The 23,146-nt window shown below is 44.3% G+C and overlaps 1 protein-coding gene and 1 long non-coding RNA gene across 3 annotated transcripts in view; one reads left to right on the top strand and one right to left on the bottom strand.

The window, feature by feature from the left end:
• si:dkey-233k19.3 (dynein axonemal heavy chain 11) overlaps positions 1-3,528 on the bottom strand; it is a 44,170-nt gene extending 40,642 nt beyond the window's left edge. The window contains exons 1-9 of the mRNA XM_035530898.2: positions 3,153-3,528; positions 2,880-3,023; positions 2,471-2,667; positions 2,012-2,186; positions 1,831-1,930; positions 1,415-1,626; positions 872-1,105; positions 603-770; positions 14-130 (exon numbers count right to left, since the gene is read on the bottom strand). Coding sequence (XP_035386791.2) covers positions 14-130; positions 603-770; positions 872-1,105; positions 1,415-1,626; positions 1,831-1,930; positions 2,012-2,186; positions 2,471-2,667; positions 2,880-3,023; positions 3,153-3,374 — 1,569 coding nt within the window. The 5' untranslated portion in view covers positions 3,375-3,528. The remainder of the gene's footprint in view (positions 1-13; positions 131-602; positions 771-871; positions 1,106-1,414; positions 1,627-1,830; positions 1,931-2,011; positions 2,187-2,470; positions 2,668-2,879; positions 3,024-3,152) is intronic.
• A 163-nt stretch (positions 3,529-3,691) lies between these two features.
• Positions 3,692-21,924, top strand: LOC113571213 (uncharacterized). 2 transcript variants are annotated; one of them, XR_003409970.3, is made up of 3 exons: positions 3,692-4,412; positions 5,786-5,861; positions 8,255-10,056. It is a non-coding gene; the product is annotated as an uncharacterized LOC113571213 (long non-coding RNA). The 2 variants fall into 2 exon arrangements; XR_003409971.3 differs by lacking the exon at positions 8,255-10,056 and adding an exon at positions 20,993-21,924 and having other exon boundaries at positions 3,696-4,412.
• Positions 21,925-23,146: the final 1,222 nt, after the last annotated feature.

Here is a 23,146-nt window from a genome sequence, read left to right as displayed (position 1 = left end):
TAATGTAACTCACTTTGAAAATAGATTCCAATCCTGAACAGTCTTTGTAGGCCAAGCAAAGAATGCTGCCAAGGCGTCGATCATAGTCTGTAACCGTTTGTTTGAAATGTGCATAGTCCTGCTCAAAGTGCTTTAATTCAGAATGGAAAAATAAAACACTCAATTTCTCATGCACACTTGGCATTCTTTAAATGCTTTAAAAATGTTAGAAAATTCTGAAATAACCAAAGAAGCAAAATTATATGCAATTCATGCATTTCAAAATACTGATAACATTTTTATTTCTAACAAGGACTAAATTGGAACAAAAGTAATACAATTAAAGAGAGTCATTTCTTTTGTACAAGACAAAAGATCTAATCCATCTTTGCAAAGAGGACCCTTATACCGCATCAAAACTATCACCATCAGACATACAGAGTAAAAGGATGTCACCATAGAACTGATGCAAAATGTCTTAACATATCATGTCTAACAGCAGAAACATGACTGCAAGCTTTTCCTACGTACATTCACACAACTGTAACACTAACTTTAACACTAACTAACACCACTAAATATTTTGAAAAAAATCACATTGCTCACAGATTTTAGAAGCATACCTTAGACATCAAATCCAGAGGATTATGTTGAGCATCCCTGATTTTTTTGCAGAGCTGCTGAAACTCTGAGTGTAACAGAGAAACCTGTTCCGTATACATCCTCCCCTTGGTTCCTCCAAATATCAGTTTTTCCAGATTCTGTAGCTCTAACATGGTGGAGAAAAGGTCCTGAAATGCACACATCCCTCCATTTACATATAATCTTTCGCCAACACTTTAAGAGAATTATTATAAGACATTTGTTCAGCTGAGAACAGAGAGAATCCTACCTCTAACATTAGCACTCGTGCTAAGAAACAGTTGAATCGAGTGAAGACCAAAGCAGATGGGAAGTCCCACCACTTGTGTATGCCTTTGGCACTGGCCCAGGCAGTCACCTTTTCTCTGTAGGTATGGTAAGTGTCCTTAAAACATCTGAGGAGCTTCACTACAATTTGCAGCTTCTCCAGAGTTTCCTCTGTCTCCCCTCTTAGCAACTCCTCTGCACCCAGGTATGAGCTAGCCTGGTTGGAGCAAAGACATAATGTTCAAATTACTTTGATCTTTAAATTGTTTGTGGCAGTAACCCAGGACAAAAATCACTCGAAAAAAAATCACGCGCGTAAAGGATGTTCTGTTGTAAATCACTACTGTATTCCTGCTTGTATTATTACTTGAGTGCTCTGGAGACAAATGGAGGTGATAACACCTACGCCTATATACTATATATACTTGGATTAGAAGAACTGTATGTTCTTCTAATCCCAGCATAGCTACCTAGTACTCTGAATCCTAATTCCAATCCTGGCCCTGAACGAAACCATGACGATTACCTGCTGAATAAGCAGGTTGGCGAGTTCCTGCAGCAGCACCACCAGACGGGCCGGCATGCGGTAGGACGTGCAGTGGGTCCAAACCAGAAAGACGAGATGGAAGAGTGGACGGATGAACATCCGGATGGAGGAGAACTCGCCCTCTTGCACCTGGAGCAGGAGCGGCCGAAGCTGCTGGAGGTGGACATCCACGTCTCTCACTTCCTGTAGTGCTGCAGAAACATGTGAGTTACAGCTACTTTTTAAAAGTAAGTTAGACCGCACTAGGTTGCAGTTTATCGTGTGCGTTTTCAGGTGTGGCTGAATACTCTTCTAAAAAACACATACAGCTCATTGATGTCATGTGTGGTGTAACTGGACCCAAGTTAATGTGTATTTATCATGCAGTGGTGACTAGTGAAATACAACTTGATTACCATCAATGACCTCCTCTGTCACAGTTTTAAAACAGGGGTAATAGCTGCTGTCTGCCACCTCAAGGATTCTCACCATCTTCTGGATAGCAGGACTCTGAATCTGGAAAACAAAAACTCACAGTGACAAAAATCGGTTGCATTATCAGGACTGATGCACATGAATGCTTAAAGCAGAACAAACCTGCTCATAAATGTTTTCTATGTTCTTTTTTCTAGACCTCCAGAAGTCAAGTTCAGTCATTGGTTCTGGGTTCAGCCCTTTTAAGATGAGGTCGGCGGAATCTTCTTTTAATACTTTTTGAATCAGGCGTGTCCAGTTAATGACCATGGACTCAACAGCATGCACCGCTGTCCTCCTGTCATGACATCAGCAGTAATTTGTGAAATAAAAGGAATCAAATAATGCTTGACCATACTCACAGGACAGAATATGGAGCAGGTGCCCAACTATGGTCTGGGACTGCTGGAATGCACCACAGTTTGGTAAATTCCCTGCCCTGGGTTAGATCAGAGAAATCCCCAAATTGCACTGCGTTCTAGAGCTGACCTTTAGGAACTGGGCACCCCTGATAAAGAGCACATTGCAGTTAAAATGGCAAAATTTGCACTGACACTAACAAATAAAGTATAAAACACTTACGGTCTGAGGAATGACTCCAGACTGTCTTCTGTCTTCCCTGCGACAGCAGGAACAGGAAGGACAGTTTTTCCATATACCTGTCCTTTCACCACTGACACCTTGTTTGATAAACTCTCAATGTGCTGTGTTACATCCTGGGATATCACATTTGGCCATAACAGATGATTCTTCTTGTTTGACAAAAGTGGCAGACAGACCTTGACATAAAACATTGAAACATTACACATATACATCCCTGAAGGGTAAATCAAACATTCATTTAAATGCTAGTCCACTGGTGGTATACCAACTTAACAATAGGGTATGTGAGACATTTTGATAGTGTAATATTTTCCCTACAGGCCTTGGAGGCTTTGATCAGTACTTGGGTAGTGCTGACATTCCATGAGAAGCTAAGAGTGTTCATTACCTTGTCCACAATGTTTGACAGCTGCAGCAGCAGGGCGGGTGACAGCACCCCAAAGAGTAGAAAGCTCCTGTAATTTTCAGAGAGGATGGGGACACTTTCCTTCTTGAGAATATATAATGTCTTGCATTCGGGGACAAAAGAAACCTAACGCATATGGAACAATAAAAGAACGAATATAGCGTGTTTGTAAGGATGAAACACTGCCTATGTGCTGTGCACCTGCTGAGTAATATACTTGGCACACAGGAGTTAGGCACTGCAGGCCACACTCACCTCAGTGGAAGCAGTGAGAACAGTGGGCGCAGCTGGGATGAAAAACAACAGTTTAACTTGTTTTTCAAAGTAGTCAGTTAAAAGCCTCTGGTTTTCCTCCACGGTAACAAATTTGTTCCAGGACACCGTGTTCATGTTCAACATTTGGCAAATTCTCATGCCTATAAACTCTACCCGTTCGTCTTCGGAAAACTGGGGGGGTGTTTCTTCCTCCTCTAACATCTTGGTACAGAGAAGAAGAAGAAAAAAAAAAACAGTTCCAAACTCAGAAAAGTAGAGAAAATAGTTTGGATGCGCGAATCTAACTTGCAGCACGCCGACCGGTTAAATGTTTTGTTTTGTTTTCTTTTTACAAAAACCGCCGTGAAAACATAACGGCTAGCTCCCAGCACGAGCTGAGAAGACGTGATTTAAAACGAGACGCCCTGAAAGGGGCGGTACAGCGTTCCGTTCCCTTAGCAACGGACTGTGTGTAAATATGTGACCCTGAACGCGCTTGAGTTCAGTCCAATCAAAATGTAAGCTTTTTTTGTTTATTTAACCATTAGTATGAATTGTTTCTGAATTCATAGTCATGGACAATTACTGAAAGAATAAACTGCGATATATTCTCTGTTGAGGGCATCTCCACTGGTTGTAAAGAAAGATTTATTTTAAGTTGTGTGTAGCCCGTTGTCTATAGTTTGCGTTTAACTTCGTCATAACTTGTCAGTCGTTCTCACATTTTTCAACAGACCTACTTAAAGCTGATTTAACCTCACATTACTTCAAGAAAATGTATCCCATTTAAGTTGGACAGTGAAGTGTTTTTGACTCTTCTGCCGTATTTCAAACATGAGCGCACCGATGTTGCCCTCTAGGGGCCTTCACAACTGAAACACACTGGAGCGAGTCCTGCTAGCGACAACTAACTTAACCGTAGGATGCCAGAGGCACGATATTTCGTTCTTGTCTGAATTGCAGTGAAGCGTACCGAGAATCTTCCGGCGAATGTTAATCACATTTGGAAAGGTTACAGTATGGAAACTACCGATAAGTTGGTACTGTGGGCTACTTAGAATTTACGTTTGGAAGTGCGAGCTATGTCAGGCTTTGTAGAGTACAATAACTGCGTTGCGTATCAATAATGTCCTCAGGAGGGCAGTCCTTCGTTGCACGGGATTAGAAAAAGACTCAAATTTGGCCCAAATTTAACTTTCTTATTATAAAACATTTATAACATCAAAGGAAACGAAATCGGACCACAGCAGAACAGACCAGGTAATGCATATTAAACAAAAGTACAGTTCTGTTTAACCAAACTGCGAGTAGGTTAAATGTTATTCAGTTATTCAGTTGTGCGTGGTTGTGGTGAGATTACCTCCAGGTTTACGTGTGATGTAAGTAAGTAAGAGTTCTTTAGGAAATTATTCATAAAATAATTATTTTATATATATATATATATATATATATATATATATATATATATATATATATATATATATATATATATATATACATATATTAAAGAAGAACTTTAGAAACTATTTCCCAATGTCAGATTTTAAACGATTTACTAGGTCTTCTTTTCAGTTAAGCCTGTACTAAATTGTCGTTTTGGAGCATTAAATTTAAAAGTAAAATTGAAATTAAATTTAAAATAGACATAAAAACAATTTCCCCTAAAACATTTTAAAGAAAATTGCAGTTTGTTAAAACAATACAAGTAAAAATGCTAAGTAAAAAAATCTGGTTGTTTCTGTGCAGCGCAAACATTTGACATGTCACAGACATTGGGGTGAAGTTTGAAAAATCGCTAAAGGAAACCATGGGAATGCCGTTTGAACTGGACAGAATGCGATATCCGGCCACATGCGTTCTTCGTATACGTCCCCTGCGGTGTTATGCAAGCCGCAGAAAGGGACAAATTTGTTATCCTCCACCCGAGGGCATCTGTTGATGGATACGTCCTCCCAGGGGTCGGGAGGAAGCAACTATTCAACAGACGGTGCTTATCTTGCTCTACATGTTAGAGAGTCCCTCTCTTTAAGATATGACAGATTTAAGTGTTCCTCTTAGATGGTTATAAATGCCTCTTGATGTGCGAAGGACACGTTAGAACATATTTTTACTTTTAGAACCAAACAGCAACTTAGTGAAAATTTCTTGCACAACACATAAATGTTTTTTTTGACAATAGAGACAATAATATGAAAAGAAATCACAGATGCATGTTACTTATGCATGCTTTCTAAATTAGGTCTTATTTCAGTCAGATAATGCATCATTGGCCCTTGTTGCAAAAACGTATTATATACAAGACTATACTCAAGTAATTAGTGTAGTTAAAGAAAGCAAAGGAACAAGGGACATTATTTGAATATGTGTGTGTTTCTGTGAATGTGTGTGCGTGTGTACAGAAAACAGCATGTAGTTAAAACTATCCGATTCATTCGGATGCTGTTTCCTTTTCCCACAGAAAGAAGGTTAATCCCTTCCAGTAATCCATGACAGTACTGGTGCTCCCCTAGTGATCTTGTGATTAATACTAGTGATAAACACCACTTTCAAGCTCCCATAAGATCATTTGTAATGAAATGTCTAATGAACGGCAATGTCCGATTTGTAATTTCCACCGCATTCCTGTTTTTCAGCCAACCGAGTGTGCTTCCCCATGTAGACACTGCAGCCCACAGGACAAAAGAACGATCGGATAATGTCAGCAAGGAGGTAAAAGCACATCACTCCCGTCCAGACGCCGCCAGAGTGTTCCCTACTGCCCTGTAATCAGCGCGTGTTGGCATGACCCGCCTGCCCATCACGCATGTGCCTCGCACCCGCGCTGGCCTGCGGGCCGCCACCGTCACACGGGCCCATAAGAGATGACAGAGCATGGGCCAAGAGATCTGTGGTGCCATCTCTGGGCTACGGCGACCTCCTCCGATGCCCGGTGCAGCATTAATCAGAGCACGTCGCCTTCCAGGGCCTCTGATCGTGGTGCGGGCAGGCTGACACAGGTGGCCAATGAACTATTCCACTCACAGCTCGCGTGATTTACGATCTGGCACCTCCCCTGCTTGGTGCGGGGAGATCACGGGCACTGCTGAGACCGAGTGGGAAAAGTTTTAATATGCCCCCCACCCCACCCACCTTGGTCTCATCCAGGACTGCTTACCAGCCACACTGCTCAGGGGGAATGGGTCAATAGATGTTTAAAATGCACCAGGACACCAAAGTCGGCACTGCTATCTGTTACAGGCAGAGCTACAAAGAAAGCAGGGTGTACGTACTGGTCGCTGGAGAGACACGCATGGGGGTGTACCAGAGTGAATTTTCTGAATATCAGGTCAAAAGCAGATGAATGAATTTGATATGAGTTTGAATTGAGTTGTGCTGAAAGCGACTCTTTGTGGCAGTAGAACAAATATTATTATGAAAACAAAAAAGGAAAATAACATCTCAATATTCACAAATATAAGTGAAGCTAAAGACATATTGTTTAAAAAAGATCTTCTGTTTCCACGTTTTGCATGTTACTCAGCAGTTCATGTCAAATTGCTGTATTCCAACAAAGGAATTCTTCAAAAATGGGGCCTTTAGTTTGCAATTAGTTGTCATACTCTCTAAGCCACGATTGAAAAATAAAGTCGCCTAAAATGCTTTATTGCTTTGTCTTTGTGAGCTTTCATGGAGCTCATGGAGATGAATGGCATGGAAATGTCATCAACCTACCCTGTCTAGACAGTTTACAGGATGTAGATTTTTGTGAATCATTAGTACATTGTAAATGTGTTAATATAATAAAGACCTGTTTTGAGCTCTGATCAGTCAGCAGTTCTCCAGCGGTGCTTGGCTGTTTGAATGGCTGTTCTGTGCTGCTTGAGTGTTTGTCTTTCGCTCCCAGCCATAATGTCCACTCTAAGAGGGACCTCAGTGTTCAAGTGCACATCTTTTGTCAGTGTAAAAGCCTGCCACAGCTGCAGCGGCTTTGACTTCTGCCAGGCGATGGTAGAGTGAAGATGTCATTGTGCCGGGGGTCTGCCCCTGCAGTCCTGCCAGATTTACTGGCAACGCTTGTGAACAAAACAGTTTCAAACAGTTGGGAAGCTGTGACTGCATTCAGCTAAGAGAGGTGTTGCCTCATCAAAATACATACAGCAAACAACTCATTAACATAAACATTTCTGAGCATAAATCTGTTGGGTTTTTTTTTATTGGGATTCGCAGAGGGTCACAGCAAAATAGATAAATAAGAGAAAATGAAGTAAATGGCAAAATGTGATTTAAAACCAAAGAATCATCAAATAATTTCATTTTTTAAACACGCTAATATTTTATATACATGACTAAACATATATGCCTGCCTTACCTGAATCTACCAGTTCTGTTCAGGTAATCTAAAGGTTGATCATTTGAACCACATATGTATGTTCATATGTTCTAAAGCTCCAATTTTATTGTTTTAGAAAATTGCACCACATTTTATATTAAAACGTAGCACCAGCTCCTTCAGAATTAAAAAGCGTAAAATGCGATTGGTCCTGCCACTTTCAATGAGTCAGTTTATATCGCCTTGCCTTAAAATCACCTGCGCAGAGCCAAACGTTTGTCATGACATGTTACAAACGCTCAACGTTCCCAACATCTCGCAGTGATTTAACCACAGCAACCAGAACCGTCTCGCTGTTCCCCCGGCATGACCCAACCCCCCCCCCCCATGTGGGGGAGGAGCCATACATGGAAACACACGTTCACCTGGCTCTGACAGGCTTGGAGTAGCTGCGTTAGGGCTCACCCTTCTACGAGCCAGTGGCTGTTAGGGAATACAGTGGTCAGTGCTCTTCTTTTAGCTCCTGGCTAACGCCATTGCTGCCAGCGACGGGATGCGGCGTTTCTAAGCTAATGACCCCAGCAACCTTCCACCTTTTCTCCCGAACGCTCCGGCCCCTGGGTCACCTCCTTTCTGTGCCCACTCTCTCTCTTTAGCATTCGATGAATTGAGATGGATTTGCATTTTTGCTCCATCGCATCTCTGAATTTCAATGAAATACACACAGCTGGCCTTTATTATGTATATTCATCAATGATATGTGTGTAATTGTGTTGTCTTTCTTTCTTTGTAGCCTTTTAAATCGTCCATTCCATGAAGAAAGCCTGGCTGAGTGCTTGAATATCTTCTTACCTTTAAAGAGTCAGCTGACTTGAAACGGGAACAGGCTCACAGTGGTGATGCTGGACTTAAATGAAGAATTCTTAAACTTCTTTATGACATATTGCAATTGGGCTGACATGAACTTGACTGCTTCAAAAGTCCTACCGCACCCTCAATGAGAGTCAAATCATTGTGTTCTGCTTTTAATTCAATTTTCCCTCATGGAATCAAAATGAGTTTTTAACTTGCCCATTAAATGTAATTACGGTTCATCCGCTTGCATAAAATGGTGAATTATGAAGAGGGGTCTGTGGTTATGAATCGGGCCACATAAATGAAGGGGCGCCCCCATCATTACAGTGATTAGCTTTTTGTTGCTGGACAGAATCAGTTGACTACCACTCGGCGTACCGCTGAGGCCATCGAGTGGCCAAACCACGCTCAGACTTCATGTACTTTCTCCTCTGTTAGCTTGCTGATTACTGAACCATCTATCAGGCTTAGTACATCAACACCTGGATCAAAGCTAAAAGGTTAATTAAATCTGTTTGTAATGAACATACCAAAGTGTCAGAAAATCCAAATTTAGCTGATGCTAACTAACGCTCTCACAGAAGAAATGCCACCACAGGTTCAGACTTCTGATTGGGTGGGTAGCAGGAGGACATGTGGATTTGGTCTCCTCAGTCTAAATCGTAATCTCACCCCACACTATGAATGAGGCTGGGAAATTTAAATTCCCACGGTAACCAAACTGAAGCGTTTAATCCTCAGTTTCCTGTCTGTTCTTTCCTTTCTCTCTCTCTCTCTCTCTCTCTCTCTCTCTCTCTCTCTCTCTCCTATCTTCCCATGTCCATTAGACTTGGCAGACTAATCGAGCAGCACCAATTGCTCCCGCCGTGAGATCATTAAGTAAATTATTTTAAGATCAAACGGCCAGCAGTCACAATGAAGCTTAGTGTGACGGTAAAAGCTTAAGAAGTCGTCCATTCCCCCGGTGCCCCACCTCCTCCCCGAGCTCAAATGAAAGCTCCACGGGGAGCGCCCCACACCTCTCAGGTGGATGGCCCCTCCGTGGTCCCATTAGTAGCCTTTTAGCTGCAGGCTAAGGTAGGGCTTGCTAATTGGCCTCGGGAACAAAACTAGCCCACTGACAGGAGCTGACTCGTGTGCAGCTGAACAGGGCAAATTATTTCAACCTCCAGGCAACAACTGTATGTCCACTACGGAGAGACGACCAGTTGACTTCCCCTGCCCTTCCACTGAATGAGCCACTAGGGGAAGATTATTGAAATAAAATGTCATTTTATGACCATTTTGAGGCTCTGCTCGCAAAGCGTCAGAGAGGGACAGGATAGGCAAAACTGGGCAAAAGGGAAACAAATCTTTCAGCTTTTTTCACTTTTTGGTGTGTAACATTCTGAATTTGTCTGTCAAGGTTTCAGTCATCTTCTGTTCTTTTGTGTGTTACCAAGCAGTACGCTCTTTCAACTGCAAATTTTACCATTAAAGCCACAGGCAAAGGAGGTTAGCTTTCCCTTGTGTCTTGCAGTAGTTAAAGATCAACAGAGCCCTGTATTCACCAAGAACAACAAAAGTTTGTGCTTCCATTGTGATACTAGGCTAATGGTAAATAGCCTTAAGTCCAGTACCTTTTGACCTGAGCCTGTTCCATTACCTCTTGGAATTTGATACTGTTTCTGTCCATGCCTTTTACAACCCGTGTGATATTACGTCTATTAAATGCCATGCAAGAGCTGTAGACATGATGTACAGTGGCCTAATGTTAGTAAGTTCATGTGACAATCTATATCTAGCCTTTGTGATAAATCAGCGTATGGTTTCTCTATTCTAGAAGCATCATAAGTATTATGAGGAAGAAAGTGTGTGTGTGTGAGAGAGAGAGAGAGAGAGAGAGAGAGAGAGAGAGAGAGAGAGAGAGAGAGAGAGAGAGAGAGTTTATGCCATTAGGTCAGTTCACAAACCATTAGACAGTGATTACCCATCGAGCTGAGAACATGAAAGCTTGCTTTGACAGGTTGTCCTTTCAGCTGGGTCATAGTTCCACTCAGGTCAGAACTGAGGCCTAAGTGTTTGTAAAATATGTACATATCCCACTTGTCTTCACCATTAGTTTTTACACACAGTCTCAAAGGAGAAAGTTGTCTATGGTTTTACTTAGGACGTCCGAGTGCTATGAAACATTGAAATACTGAAGATTCAAATTCTAGCAATACCTATGTGGAACAACACCTAGAATTTTGAATCGTTTAAAACTGTTCCCACGGTTCTAAATTATTGGAAAGGAGCTGCCTGTCTGCAGAGTAAGGAATGCTTTTCTCCTTCTTCAGATTGGAAGAAGCATTGTCATCAATCACATGGTTTTAATTCTTGATGGCCTCCTACTGAGAGTTTGAAATGTGCATGTAATTCAGCTGAAAGCCCCCTGGACGTCTTGGGCATCTTCCCTGTGGTTTGTAAATGTGCTCTAATCTCATGCTCAGTGTGGCTTTAAGTACTGCCCAAATTACAGTGTTCACTAAGTGCCATTTTAGCAAACAGTCCTGTGTGCCACATCAGAGTCTCTTTTTTTTCGAAAATATATATATTTTGATATGTATGAATATTCATGTACAAACCAGTATAAGTGTGTAAAACAACCTGTCTAAAAATTGCTACGCTGTATTAAGGCATCAGCGACAGTATTGTCTAATCCTGAGAAAATCAAAAATAAGGCAATATATGTGTTGCAAAGATATATAATCTTGAGTTTAAGCACCTACGTAATGATATCTCCACTTTCCTCACGTAATACTCCACTTGTACACTGAAACCGCTTGGTATTTCAAGTCAGCTTCCTGCTACAGTCAGCTTCCTGCTACAGCAGGACATTCGTGTTGGGTGTGTGGTTAGAGAATCGTGAGGTTTGTAATACACTCAAATCTCAAACTCATAGCCCTAGCAGACAGTCCACCTGATTCCACTTTTTGTTAACAAGCCTTACCTCACGATCAGTTGCCATTTTGCTCTAAACCGTCACTTTAGGTGTCACTGGAGCACCTTATATTCCTGTAGGCCCTGAAGCGATAAGGTATTACAGCAATGCCGCGGCAACATGGTGACTTTTCACGCACGATTAGGCCTGCCATGCGCTGTGGGACAGCGAGTGGAGCGACGGCAGGTTTTGTCCTGCGCCTGAACCGCTCGTTAGGCCTTAATCGGCCTGTCATCCGGCGACCGCCACGGGCAACAGCCGAGTCCCGCATCACATGCAGATCCCCATATCACGGAGGCCATGATAAATGGTGACCGGAGACATTCACGGGGTGCGTTGACGAGTCATCCCCCCCCCCCCCCGTAATTAGAGCTGGAGGAGACTGAACGAGTGGACATGCGGATGGCATTGCCAGACCCTCTAACAGTGTGAGAGGCTCCTGAGAGGGAGGGGGAACTCACGCGTTTGCCCACTCCTGTTGCCAGGGCCACCTGCTCCGGTGCACTGGCCAGAGAGGGTGATGTACTGCCCTGCACTGGGGGAGGATAACTGTGTGCTGACAGTCAGGGTCTCCCAGCGATCTGCATTGTCCGTGGAACTCGAGGGAGCAAATGGAGCACAAAACCCATGCCGCACTGATTTCCACAAGCACAAGCAGAACTTATCACTCTTTATTATTATTGTTATTATTATTATTATTATTATTATTATTACTACATTTCCAAATTTAAAGGGATTTTTGTGTTGAACAATTACTAAATAGTTAAATACTTTCCATGGCCATTCTCATTTAAGTTTTAAAATAATAATTTAAAAATAATTTATTTCTTATTACCTAAGATGCTGTAAATTATTAAATAGAAATCCATATTGTGCTTGCGTAGGAGGGAAGGAGCATTCTGTTTTCTGTAGTGCTACATTCCTGCTCTTTGCTCCATTTGAAGATAATCTATTAAAATGACAAAAAGTGATGTAAAACCACAACAAAACCAAAAAAAGGGAGATCCAGTTGTCTTTGATTTACAAAGGCAAGGCCACTTTGCTTAATTTTAATGTTGGGACCTTTGATTTCCTCTTGAATGGAAGGCTTAACGGATGCTAAGAGTATAGGGCAGTAACCCAAGACAATGAGAGCTTTCAAAGTTTAAGTGCCCATTCAAATGCTAAGAAAGCAATGGCTAATTATATAGTCCCAAAAACGCTTGAAAGTCTCTTATCTGTCTTACATTAATGCAGAGTCACTGATGTGCTGTTTATTTCCCAGCAGTCATCTGGTTTCCTGCCCAATGAATGACAAGAGAGGAAGAAGGCGGGCCAAGCTTCTAATGATTCCAGAGCATTTAGATTTCAATAGGGCACAGGCATTAATACCCTTTAATACTTCACAGCTCTGCTCTGAGGAAGAGCGTTTTTCTTTCTGAGGTGCCTTGTGTTGTCATTTTATGCGGCACCTACGGCACTTAATATATTTACACACACAGAGCAAACGCGGAGGTCTTTTTACATAATGGTTCTTTATAAAGACCACTCCTGTCAAGGACCAAACATTAGGTCAAAATGAGGTGCCATTTAGGCGCTTGCCTGATGGGCGGCTAGGATCCAAACTGGCGTTTTACAGCACTGCTGTCTGGAATGTGTGGGCTTCTAATGCTGCTGCAGCATGATTCTTCAGAAAGGATTTTCCCTAAAGCAAAACGTCTCAAGACCAGTTTGGCAGAATGATAATATCTTATAATATACCAGAAACACGGCAGTTCAGTCAGGACAACATTCTTACAATGAGTAACTGGAAAACTAGTTTTTTTTCCCTGGCTTGATTTCTGTTGTATTGTGCCACTTTACGTTGTGATATCCAGGCTGTCCAGCTGGTCTTGCTTTCCTCTTACCGTCTTCCAAGCACTTCACAGGGAGATGTGCTACATGCCACACACACACACACACACACACACACACACACACACACACACACACACACACACACACACACACACACACACACACACACACACACACACACACACACACACACCCACCCACCAAAACAAGAGACATATCACACAGCTAGCCTAAATTAGTTGTTGCCAAGCAACCATCAAAAGGTTCAATACATTGGCTGGAGGTTGACTATAATTTAACACTTTATAGGCCCAGTAAAGTCACAATCAGTGGGCTTTTTTCCCAGAGATTTCTACAATCAGCCTGTCTTTCCATTCACACAGTTCTGCCTCATTCAGTATGCAATTCTGTAAAGCCCATGGGCTAAAAAAAACTAGTCGTGACTATATCTGTGCAACAGAGCAACAGATAACATGTTTCAAAAGTTGATACCACTCATAGTGAATTGCCTCATCAAGTGCTTTTAGTAGAGCTACAAAATAAAATAGATGTATTTCCACACTTTGCTATGTTATATGACTTTAGTAGACACGCACGCAATAAAGTTGTGTCATTCAACAGGCCAAATCTGATGTACGGCACGATATTCACTGCACAAAAGTTCATTTTGTGAACACATCATTCAGTCCTTAATCGATATCTCTGAACTGGAAAAATACTCTCGAATTATTATTATTATTATTATTATTATTATTATTATTATTATTGCAGTTTTGGAGCTCACGGCTCTTTCTTGATTGCACTTGGTAGTTATTTCAGTCCTAGGTCTGCTGACAACAGATGAGGCCTGAGCTCTGGTTTGAGCAAAGGGTAGAAACATTTCCCCTAATCACAGGCTGTTCTTCTGCCCTATAAAAATTCAGCTGCTTGCTAGCCGGTGCCAGAAGGGATACGTGGAGGTTGTCAGGAGACGGGCAGAGGCAAGTGCCGCTCAGTCTCTGCTGATTAACTCTAATCAAGTCTGTACACACATCAGACTGTCGGACAAGACCTGCTTTTCTTTGATTGGTTTGATTGGCCGTGGAGTCCATTGCAAAATAATAAAAAGTGGCAGAAAGTAAGTGCTACTGAGAAGCGCAGCTGATGCCTGACACCAGTACATGCATCTGGCTTGCAGTGATCTTTAAAAATAGAGTACAACATCACTGCCATTTGGGTCTGTGATGGAGGGTCATTCTGGCTGAACATAAATGCACACTGTAACCAGAAATAAACTACAAAAGGTAGATTTGTCAACCATTGCCTTCATGCAATTCCCATCTGTGCGGTGACAACTGTCAGTGCAGAGAGTGTGGGAATCCTTCGTGGGGGAATGGTACGAGGGGTTGTCTGTTGTTTTTCGACAGAGACTTTGAAAGCATTATCTACAGTGACTGAGCGTCTCGCAGAAGAAATTTACTGAGCACTCAGCGCTAGGCTGCAGGCCTGAAAAATTACAGCTGCAGAGAAAAAGAAGGCAAAAAGAACAACATGGTGAACATGTGGCACGCGCGCACGTTTGTGTGAGCATGCGTGTGTGTGTGTGTTTGTTGTGCGTGCATGTGTGCGTGCGTATGTGTGTACGATGTGTGTGTGTGTGTGGTGTGCGCGTGTGTGTGTGGTGTGTGCGTGTGTGTGTGTGGTGTGCGTGCATGTGTGTGTGTGTGGTGTGTGTGTATGCGTGTGTGTGTGTGTGCTGTGTGTGGGGTGTGTGTATGTGTGGTGTGTGTGTGTGTGTGTGGTGTGTGTGTGTGTGGTGTGTAGTGGGATACACAGCTTCTGACAGAGACAGATTGTTCTCCGCAATTTCACCTCTCACTGGTGGCAAACCTGAAACAGGTCAAGTACTGTGTCAACAAGAATTGCAAAATTCACAATTCTAACCACGATTCTACTCTTCTTCTACTCTCTTCTTCTCTCTCTCTCTCTCTCTCACACGAACAAATAAGCAGGGAATTGTTTGGGTTTCCTCTATTGTCTACATCGTGCTCTCTTGAAGGATATAAGAAGCAGAGAACTATTTTTCAGCTTTGTTCAAATTCAGCAGGGGTTGGAGATCCTGTTTGTTTTGTTTTTATTTGACACATATTTGCTGTATTCAGTCTGGGAATGGAGAAAAACCCACGCTGTGGCTGCAGATCCCACATGCAGCAAAACATGTTTCAGCTGCGCAGTCTAATGAGACTCACTGACACTTAACCAAAAGTTAAAACACACAGAGAGGCAGGAGAAGGAGGGAATGGCTCTCCAGGTTGTCCCACAGGTGCCACGGCTCCCTCAGACTCTCTGGCTTTCGTTGTAGTGAGAAAATGATCACAGGGGGCCGTCCGTGCACCCGTGACCCATGACCGCATTTTCAAATGCACAGGTTTAGTAAATTACGCTGCCTAGCAGACCAGGTCCTCACACCCGCCCATCGGCGGCTGGTCTGTCATGCCCTGTGTGCAAGAATTCCTGCAATGCTTCCCCACTGCTCCTCCACAGATTTACCATATTACCATGGCAATGGGCCAAACTGGCTGCATGCATGCATTCGTGTGTATGTATGCAGGCATATCTGCACATTTGACTGTGTGCAGGTTCCAGCATGTTATATACCACATGGTAACTAGAAAAATGGTTTGCACATGCAGTATGAGGCTGTGCTGCTAAAAGGTATTGTGACATTGACTGACTTCTCAAGCCCACATCTCTCTGTATTTCTTGCATCAGCTTTGTTCGGGGTTGCCAGGCGGTGCTGATGGTGTAAGTAGCTCCTAAAGGGCGCTGGACTCACACAGCAGAGGGAACATCACCCAGGGACAGCGCCACCATGACAAGGTCACCACGGTGACGAGAGATGACCACCTTAGGTGGGCACACAGCAGGCCTTTCAATCAGAGGGGAGTGGATGAAAGCGCTTACTCGACCAATAACAGGCTTTCATAAAAATATATGAATAAATTAGTGATAGAAAATTCCCTTGTAGTCACAGGTCCACCGCGCTATATCTCTAGTTCATAACGTGACATAAGCACGTGTCTTGTGCCTGTTAATTGTCGTTTATATTCTACAGTTTGGAGTTCAAAATGCCTGACTACATATATGTGCACATATCCTATTGTAACCCAGTGAAGGCCAGCAGAGCCACGTTCCAACCACTGTTTACAAGCACTTCTGAAGTCTTAGAATAACTGAAGAACTTTCCTTTGGACACAGGAATTGCATTTAACTTACTCTACCTTTTGGGCATTGTCAGACTTTCTCTGTCAAACTTTCTCAGACTCAAGTTACATGCCCAAAAACAATTCATGCAGCAATTCAGAGGTGAACAAATCATAATCTCAGTTTGCGAAAGACGGCTCGATTTTCATGACTGGCACATGGTCTCCGACGGGTCGAGTGAGGTCCTAGTGCCCATCCACGTTCCGTTTTTACCCCCCCCCCCCCCCCGCCATCCAAGCAGGGTAAAACAAATTAAAAACACAACAAGTCAGTAAAACAGCAATTCATAAAGGTGCAGCAGTCGCCAGAGGCAGTGACAGGAGGCCGGGGTGAAAAATCGGAGCTGACCTCTCCCCCGGCTCATCCATCTCCGCTTACTGTCCAGGCACACCGCTCCGACTACGCTGATTTATGGCCCAACGAAAAATGCCATGTTGGAATGGGCTTTTGATAAAATTGTTCAAGAGATACCAGGCCATAAATCCCCATCTTTTACGTCCAGGTCGCTGGCTACTTCCACATTCTCCCGCCATCAATAAGAGGCCGCCAAACACGACATTTAATCCATAGCTCCACAATATTTCCGGCACTTTAGGGAAAGGGTAACATTTATATTTCCCACAAGTGTTGCATTTTTTTTTGCAGGATAGAATGGATGTTTGATTCAAATATGAGATGGAACTTGATCGGTAATATATTTGGTAATGCATTTTTAGTTTGAGTGATCACTGCCAACTGGATGAAGTTTTCAGACTGTGTGAAGTTTCAGGGTTGAAGCTGGAAACGTCATAATTCTGTACTGTGACAATATAAACACTCTCTTTGTTGTAATCAACAGATGGAATGAAATGGTTAAAAAATCCTGATAAATGTCTGTCAAAAAAAAAAAAAAAAACATCAGACAAAACCTGTATGAGAAAAAAAAGACCTGTAAATTCACTGCGCTTCACACATCAACTTATGTCAAAGGGGCTGACAGCGAGGGTACCTGTGGCATGGTTTACATACTTGCGGTTGCCCTGAGCAAAACTTGCAGGATTTATAGTGACAGCTATGATTAGCATCTGGAAGCTCAAGTTGGCATCACATGACGCATGTTTTTAAGCGGTGACAGGAAGCACTCGCCCGCGCTGGCGCCAGGAAGGAGGCGTGAGTCAGCGCAAGACTAACGTGGCCGCTTCTTTGGTCTCGCCTTCTTTTACGATGGTGGGCTGAGCGAAACAATGAGCCCAACTGCTGCGTACAGGTGTTTCACAGAGGAGAGGACTTGTAAAAACAGGTAGCCAGCATTTCCAGCGAGGCAATCACTGTCTCATAAAATAAGAAGTGGGGGGCGGAGCAGGGCTTCTCCGAAGGTCTACAGAGTTGGCAGCCTTCCCGGAGTGACTGCATCCGTGAAAGCTCCTCAATTTGTCCCGCAGAGGTATGAAAATCCAGTCGGTCCCCATCAGAAGCTTGGGGGGGTGAGGTTGGTTGTGGGCAAGACAGAAGCCCATGGCAGGGTTGGCCGGCGCAAGGCAGCCGGCGCGGAGCAGGCCGGCAGACAGCTGTGTGTCATGGGTGAATCGGACACCGCTTCCAATCGGAGAGCACCTTAACGAGCCTTAACAGGAAAACGCAAAGAGATCGTGAAAAGTGTCCCGAATATCGGCAGCAGCAGAGCATCAGGAGACAGACAGCGTCACTCGATGGGGACGGGGGGGGGGGGGTACCAGCCAAACACGAGCAGGGGAAGATGAAGTGGCTAACGTGAGAGTGTGAGTTTGGGTTTCAGATTAGGGCCCTGCTAACATACATAGGACAAAGCCCCTCCTGAGAGCATGAGGAAATGAAATCTTTGCTGTTGGGGTAAGCAGGAGGGGGGTAAAGATGACACACGACCTGTGTGTGTGTGTGTGTGTGTGTGTGTGTGTGTGTGTGAGTCTGCGTGTGTGTGCGTGTGTGTGTATGTGTGTGTGTGTGTGAGTGTGTGTGTCTGTGTGTGAGTGTGTGTGTCTGTGTGTGAGTGTGTGTGTCTGTGTGTGTGTGTGTGTGTGTGTGTGTGGACTGGGGGAACGTTCTGAAGAAGCAGGTGTTGCAGGAACTGTGCAGAAAGAAAAATACCAGAAAATCAACAACATAATTCCTGTAAAGACAAGTCTAATTGCTGAAACTTTTTAGCTGATACTTTTAGCAGCCAGAAAAGCTAAAAACAATGGTACAGAATGTATCGTACGAACTGTCTGAGCAAAACAAAACCAGATTAATAATCAGTTACATCTGAAGTGTACTTCTTTAAGTGAGCCAGTGCTAAAACATTAAGTGACATTTAAAGTTAACATTTGGCAGGAGTGATCACTTTGGCTGTAGAGGGAGAGAAACACTGTTAACTCAAGGTGGCGCTGAGTGTTGAGGGAGAGAAACACTGTGTTAAGGTGGCCCTGAGTGTTGAGGGAGAGAAACACTGTGTTAATTTAAGGTGGCCCTGAGTGTTGAGGGAGAGAAACACCGTATTAATTTAAGGTGGCCCTGAGAGCTGAGAGAGTGAAACGCTTTATTAATTTAAGGTGGCCCTGAGTGCTGAGGGAGAGAAACACTGTGTTAATTTAAGGTGGCCCTGAGTGTTGAGAGAGAGCAACACTGTGTTAATTTAAGGTGGCCCTGAGTGTTGAGGGAGAGCAACACTGTGTTAATTTAAGGTGGCCCTGCGTGCTGAGCGAGAGCAACACTGTGTTAATTTAAGGTGGCCCTGAGTGTTGAGGGAGAGAAACGCTGTGTTAAGGTGGCCCTGAGTGTTGAGGTAGAGAAACACTGTGTTAATTTAAGGTGGCCCTGCGTGCTGAGCGAGAGCAACACTGTGTTAATTTAAGGTGGCCCTGAGTGTTGAGGGAGAGAAACACCGTATTAATTTAAGGTGGCCCTGAGAACTGAGAGAGTGAAACGCATTATTAATTTAAGGTGGCCCTGAGTGCTGAGGGAGAGAAACACTGTGTTAATTTAAGGTGGCCCTGAGTGTTGAGGGAGAGCAACACTGTGTTAATTTAAGGTGGCCCTGAGAGCTGAGAGAGTGAAACGCTTTATTAATTTAAGGTGGCCCTGAGTGCTGAGCGAGAGCAACACTGTGTTAATTTAAGGTGGCCCTGAGTGTTGAGGGAGAGAAACACCGTATTAATTTAAGGTGGCCCTGAGAACTGAGAGAGTGAAACGCATTATTAATTTAAGGTGGCCCTGAGTGCTGAGGGAGAGAAACACTGTGTTAATTTAAGGTGGCCCTGAGTGTTGAGGGAGAGCAACACTGTGTTAATTTAAGGTGGCCCTGAGAGCTGAGAGAGTGAAACGCTTTATTAATTTAAGGTGGCCCTGAGTGCTGAGGGAGAGAAACACTGTGTTAATTTAAGGTGGCCCTGAGTGTTGAGGGAGAGCAACACTGTGTTAATTTAAGGTGGCCCTGAGAGCTGAGAGAGTGAAACGCTTTATTAATTTAAGGTGGCCCCGAGTGCTGATAGCCAAGGGCTGGGTTGTCGGCCTCCCTGTAATCACAGCACTGGGAGCACAGCCTCTGTGTCCCCAGGGTCTCATCTGAACACTAATCTTTCATTTCTGAGTCTGCCACATCATATCAACGCCACCCCCCACCCCCCCCCCACACACACACACTCTCTCTCTCTCTCTCTCTCTCTCTCACACACACTCCCACTCTCTCTCCCTCTCACACACACTCTCTCTCTGCCTCTCACACACACGCACACACTCTCTCAAGCATTCAATTTGCATGGATGGGGAAGGGGGATTTGTTGCAAGGTGAATCAGGTGTCATCAACAATTAACTGTTACACCAGTGTGCTATCATAATCAGGACAATAATGGGAGAAAAAGAAAGAAAAAAGGAACAACCTCAGGGTTCTATCAGTGAGTGTATTTACTAAATCGGAACCTTACAAGACACACACACACACAGTCAGGTTTGTTTGCAGGATCCATGATCATTTTCTTGTGTTCCCCAGTTCTGAATACTAATGCATGTGGCCATTAGTCTAAAGCAGCCCTTTTGTATTTCTGATCACAGCACTGTCGTAGACACACAAACATGCAGACATAGCATCATTATCCAGGCAGGAACGAACACACACACACACACACACACACACCCACAGCATCATTATCCAGGCAGGAACACACGCACACACACGCAAACACACGCACGCACACACACACACACACACGTGTGTGAAAACATACACACATGCATGTGCGTGCATACATACACCCACACAAGCTGCATTTAGATGAAAAGTGTCTTAACCACAGCTTTGATAGTTTCCTCCATCTCGGGAAGGCTGAGCACTATGTGTCTCTCTACACAGAAGTTGAAAACAGCTCTGCTGGTTCTCACATGATCCCGTGAGTCATCTCATCGGCTCTTACAGTGTGTAATGAAGTGGCTGGTTTGACTGATTCATGGTGTATGCTAAAACACATGGGCGCACCCATTGTAAGCAGATTTAAGCCTCCTCAGGCACACTGGTATTTCAGCCAGTGTTAAATCGTGGAATGAAAGCTACAGAAAGACGGAGAAAAGTTGTGTTCCACATTCTCACTACCCTGCATTTTTTTAAATCTATTTTCTAAAGGATGTGGCATCCTCTCTTCTTCCAGGGTCATCTCCAGCCAGCTCATCAGTCTCCTCCGCTCCACCTTGGCTCCCCTGGTCCTCCGTTTGCTTCCTGTGGTGTAGTAACCACACACGCGTGCAGGAGCATGCACAAAGCCCGCTCCGGCGACCCCCGCGTCCTCCGCAGAGGGTCCACCACACCCTGCTCGGACGACCCCCGCAACTTCTGCCAAGGGTCCATCACACCCCGGAGCCTGTCAGCACTCCCCTTCTCTTCCCATGAGTGGCCCAAACAATAGAGAAAGGGTCCCGACCGTGGGGTTCAGTCGCCATTAACCCCCACCAGCTGTTCCAGCCGGGGCCATTGCCCCACTCAATGCACCAGCCACCCCCTGCCCAAACCCCCACCACACCTCTGAAGGGGGCCCTTCTCGTTGCCTAATCTAGCCATTGTTGGCCAGGAATGCTGACAGAAAGAAAAGAGTTTTTTTTCCTCCTCTTCCTTGTGTTCATGCAAGCGTGTGTAGCCAAGTGTGAGAGCACAGTGAAGGCGAGGGCTAATTTCTATAGTTGCCCGTGAAGGAAAAGGACTACCCCAGAGAATAGCCCTCCTTAGCCGCATGGCAATTTTTTCTCTCTTTTTTTTTCAGAAAATGGACGGCAATTGTTGGATACGGATTCACCCCCCACTGTCCGTATCTCGTAATTCCTTTTTAGGGAAATTTGGAAATTGGATTAGATTAAATGTATTAAAAGGACTCCCTTTCTACGTTTCTCATTTTTTTCTGCTTAAAGCCTGTATCGAATCACAAAAATGCCCCGTTTCCAATATTTACTTTTTTCTTCTTTTTTTTTGGCCAGCACATGGTCATTTATCAGGAGTTTGAAGCGATCATTGTGTGCATCTGTAAGCCAACATCCTAGAGAAGACCCCACACAGTGTAACACACTGATCTCCTTAGAACAATAAAGCTATTACAATAAAATACCTTTGACTTTTTTATTTGAAAATGCTGCATGTTATTATCTCCTAAGCAATAACCAGATACTGGCTTTTATTTACCAAATTTTCACATGATTCAAATCAAAAGGACTCCAGATTCCCTTTTATTGTGACACTTTTGCCTAGTGAATATATTAACAATTAGTCCATTTCAATTAACATGAAAATTCAAATGCCATTTTCCAGTCCATTTAAGATGGAGGTAGTTAGGCAGCCATTACGTCCAGTGCAGGCTTCAGGCCCTGCTGGGGCTGGCCGAGGTTTCCACGCAGTCTCACCACCCACCACCACCAGGCACACATTCCCCACTGCTTACTGAACTCGCTAACGCAGACACCGCATGCCACTGATGGCACTGATTTTTGTTTGTTTGTTTGTGTGTTTGTTTGTTTGTTTTGCTTTTTTCCCCCAGCAAACTTTGACCTTTGCTGAAGTGGAAGAAAGAGACTGTGGTATTTACACCGCTCCTCTGCAGAGAGTGAAAGTGCGGCCACCCACACAGCCACGCCAGGATGCCGGGCCCCTGGCGCCGCAGCCACTGCACGCCTCCACCGGTCCTTCAGACGCTCACCTCAGGGACCCGTGGGTGCTGCCTCCACCAGTTTTCTAGTGTGACGTTTGTTGAGGCACCAGAAACTCTTCCTACTTCTGCCGTGCACGTGTCCGACAGCCTTACCCGAGGCGGAGCGGCCTGGGCCGTCCGGGACCGCTTTACAGGTGGCATCGCAGATGGCGGAAGGGCCCACCGTGATTACGGCGTAACAAGCAAGCAGCCAGTGAGACAAGAAGTCAGTGGCTGGACCTGTGGGGGAGCAACCCAAACGAAGTGGCCAGCCGGAGAAAGAGAGAATAGCTGTAATAGAAGCTTTTGGGATGAGCCTGTATCATTTCTACAAGGAAGGGGAGGGGGGACCGGGGAGTTTGCTGTTGTGACAGGCTTCGTGGGCGTGATGGTCGAATATGCCCCGGTTGATTATCTGCCACCTCTAGACGCTTGGCGCTAATGAGCTCGCTGGCTCCCATGGGCAGTCTTCCCCCCCTGTCGCGCTGCTAAAGATCACTTTCACTGCTTTCGCAGAACTAATTCAGGGCCTGCGGAGAGGGGGGCGGGGGGGAGAAAAGGTGGGAGCTTCGCTGGGGCTGCTGCCCCCTTTTACTGCTCCTTTTGTGGGGCCGTTGGAGGCGCGGTGGACGG

Source organism: Electrophorus electricus, chromosome 14, assembly GCF_041902795.1.
Source record: "Electrophorus electricus isolate QZ-2024a chromosome 14, ASM4190279v1, whole genome shotgun sequence".
In the NCBI taxonomy this organism is placed as follows: domain Eukaryota; kingdom Metazoa; phylum Chordata; class Actinopteri; order Gymnotiformes; family Gymnotidae; genus Electrophorus; species Electrophorus electricus.
Note: the sequence above shows the minus strand (reverse complement) of the source record. Positions and strands in the feature narration are given on the sequence as shown.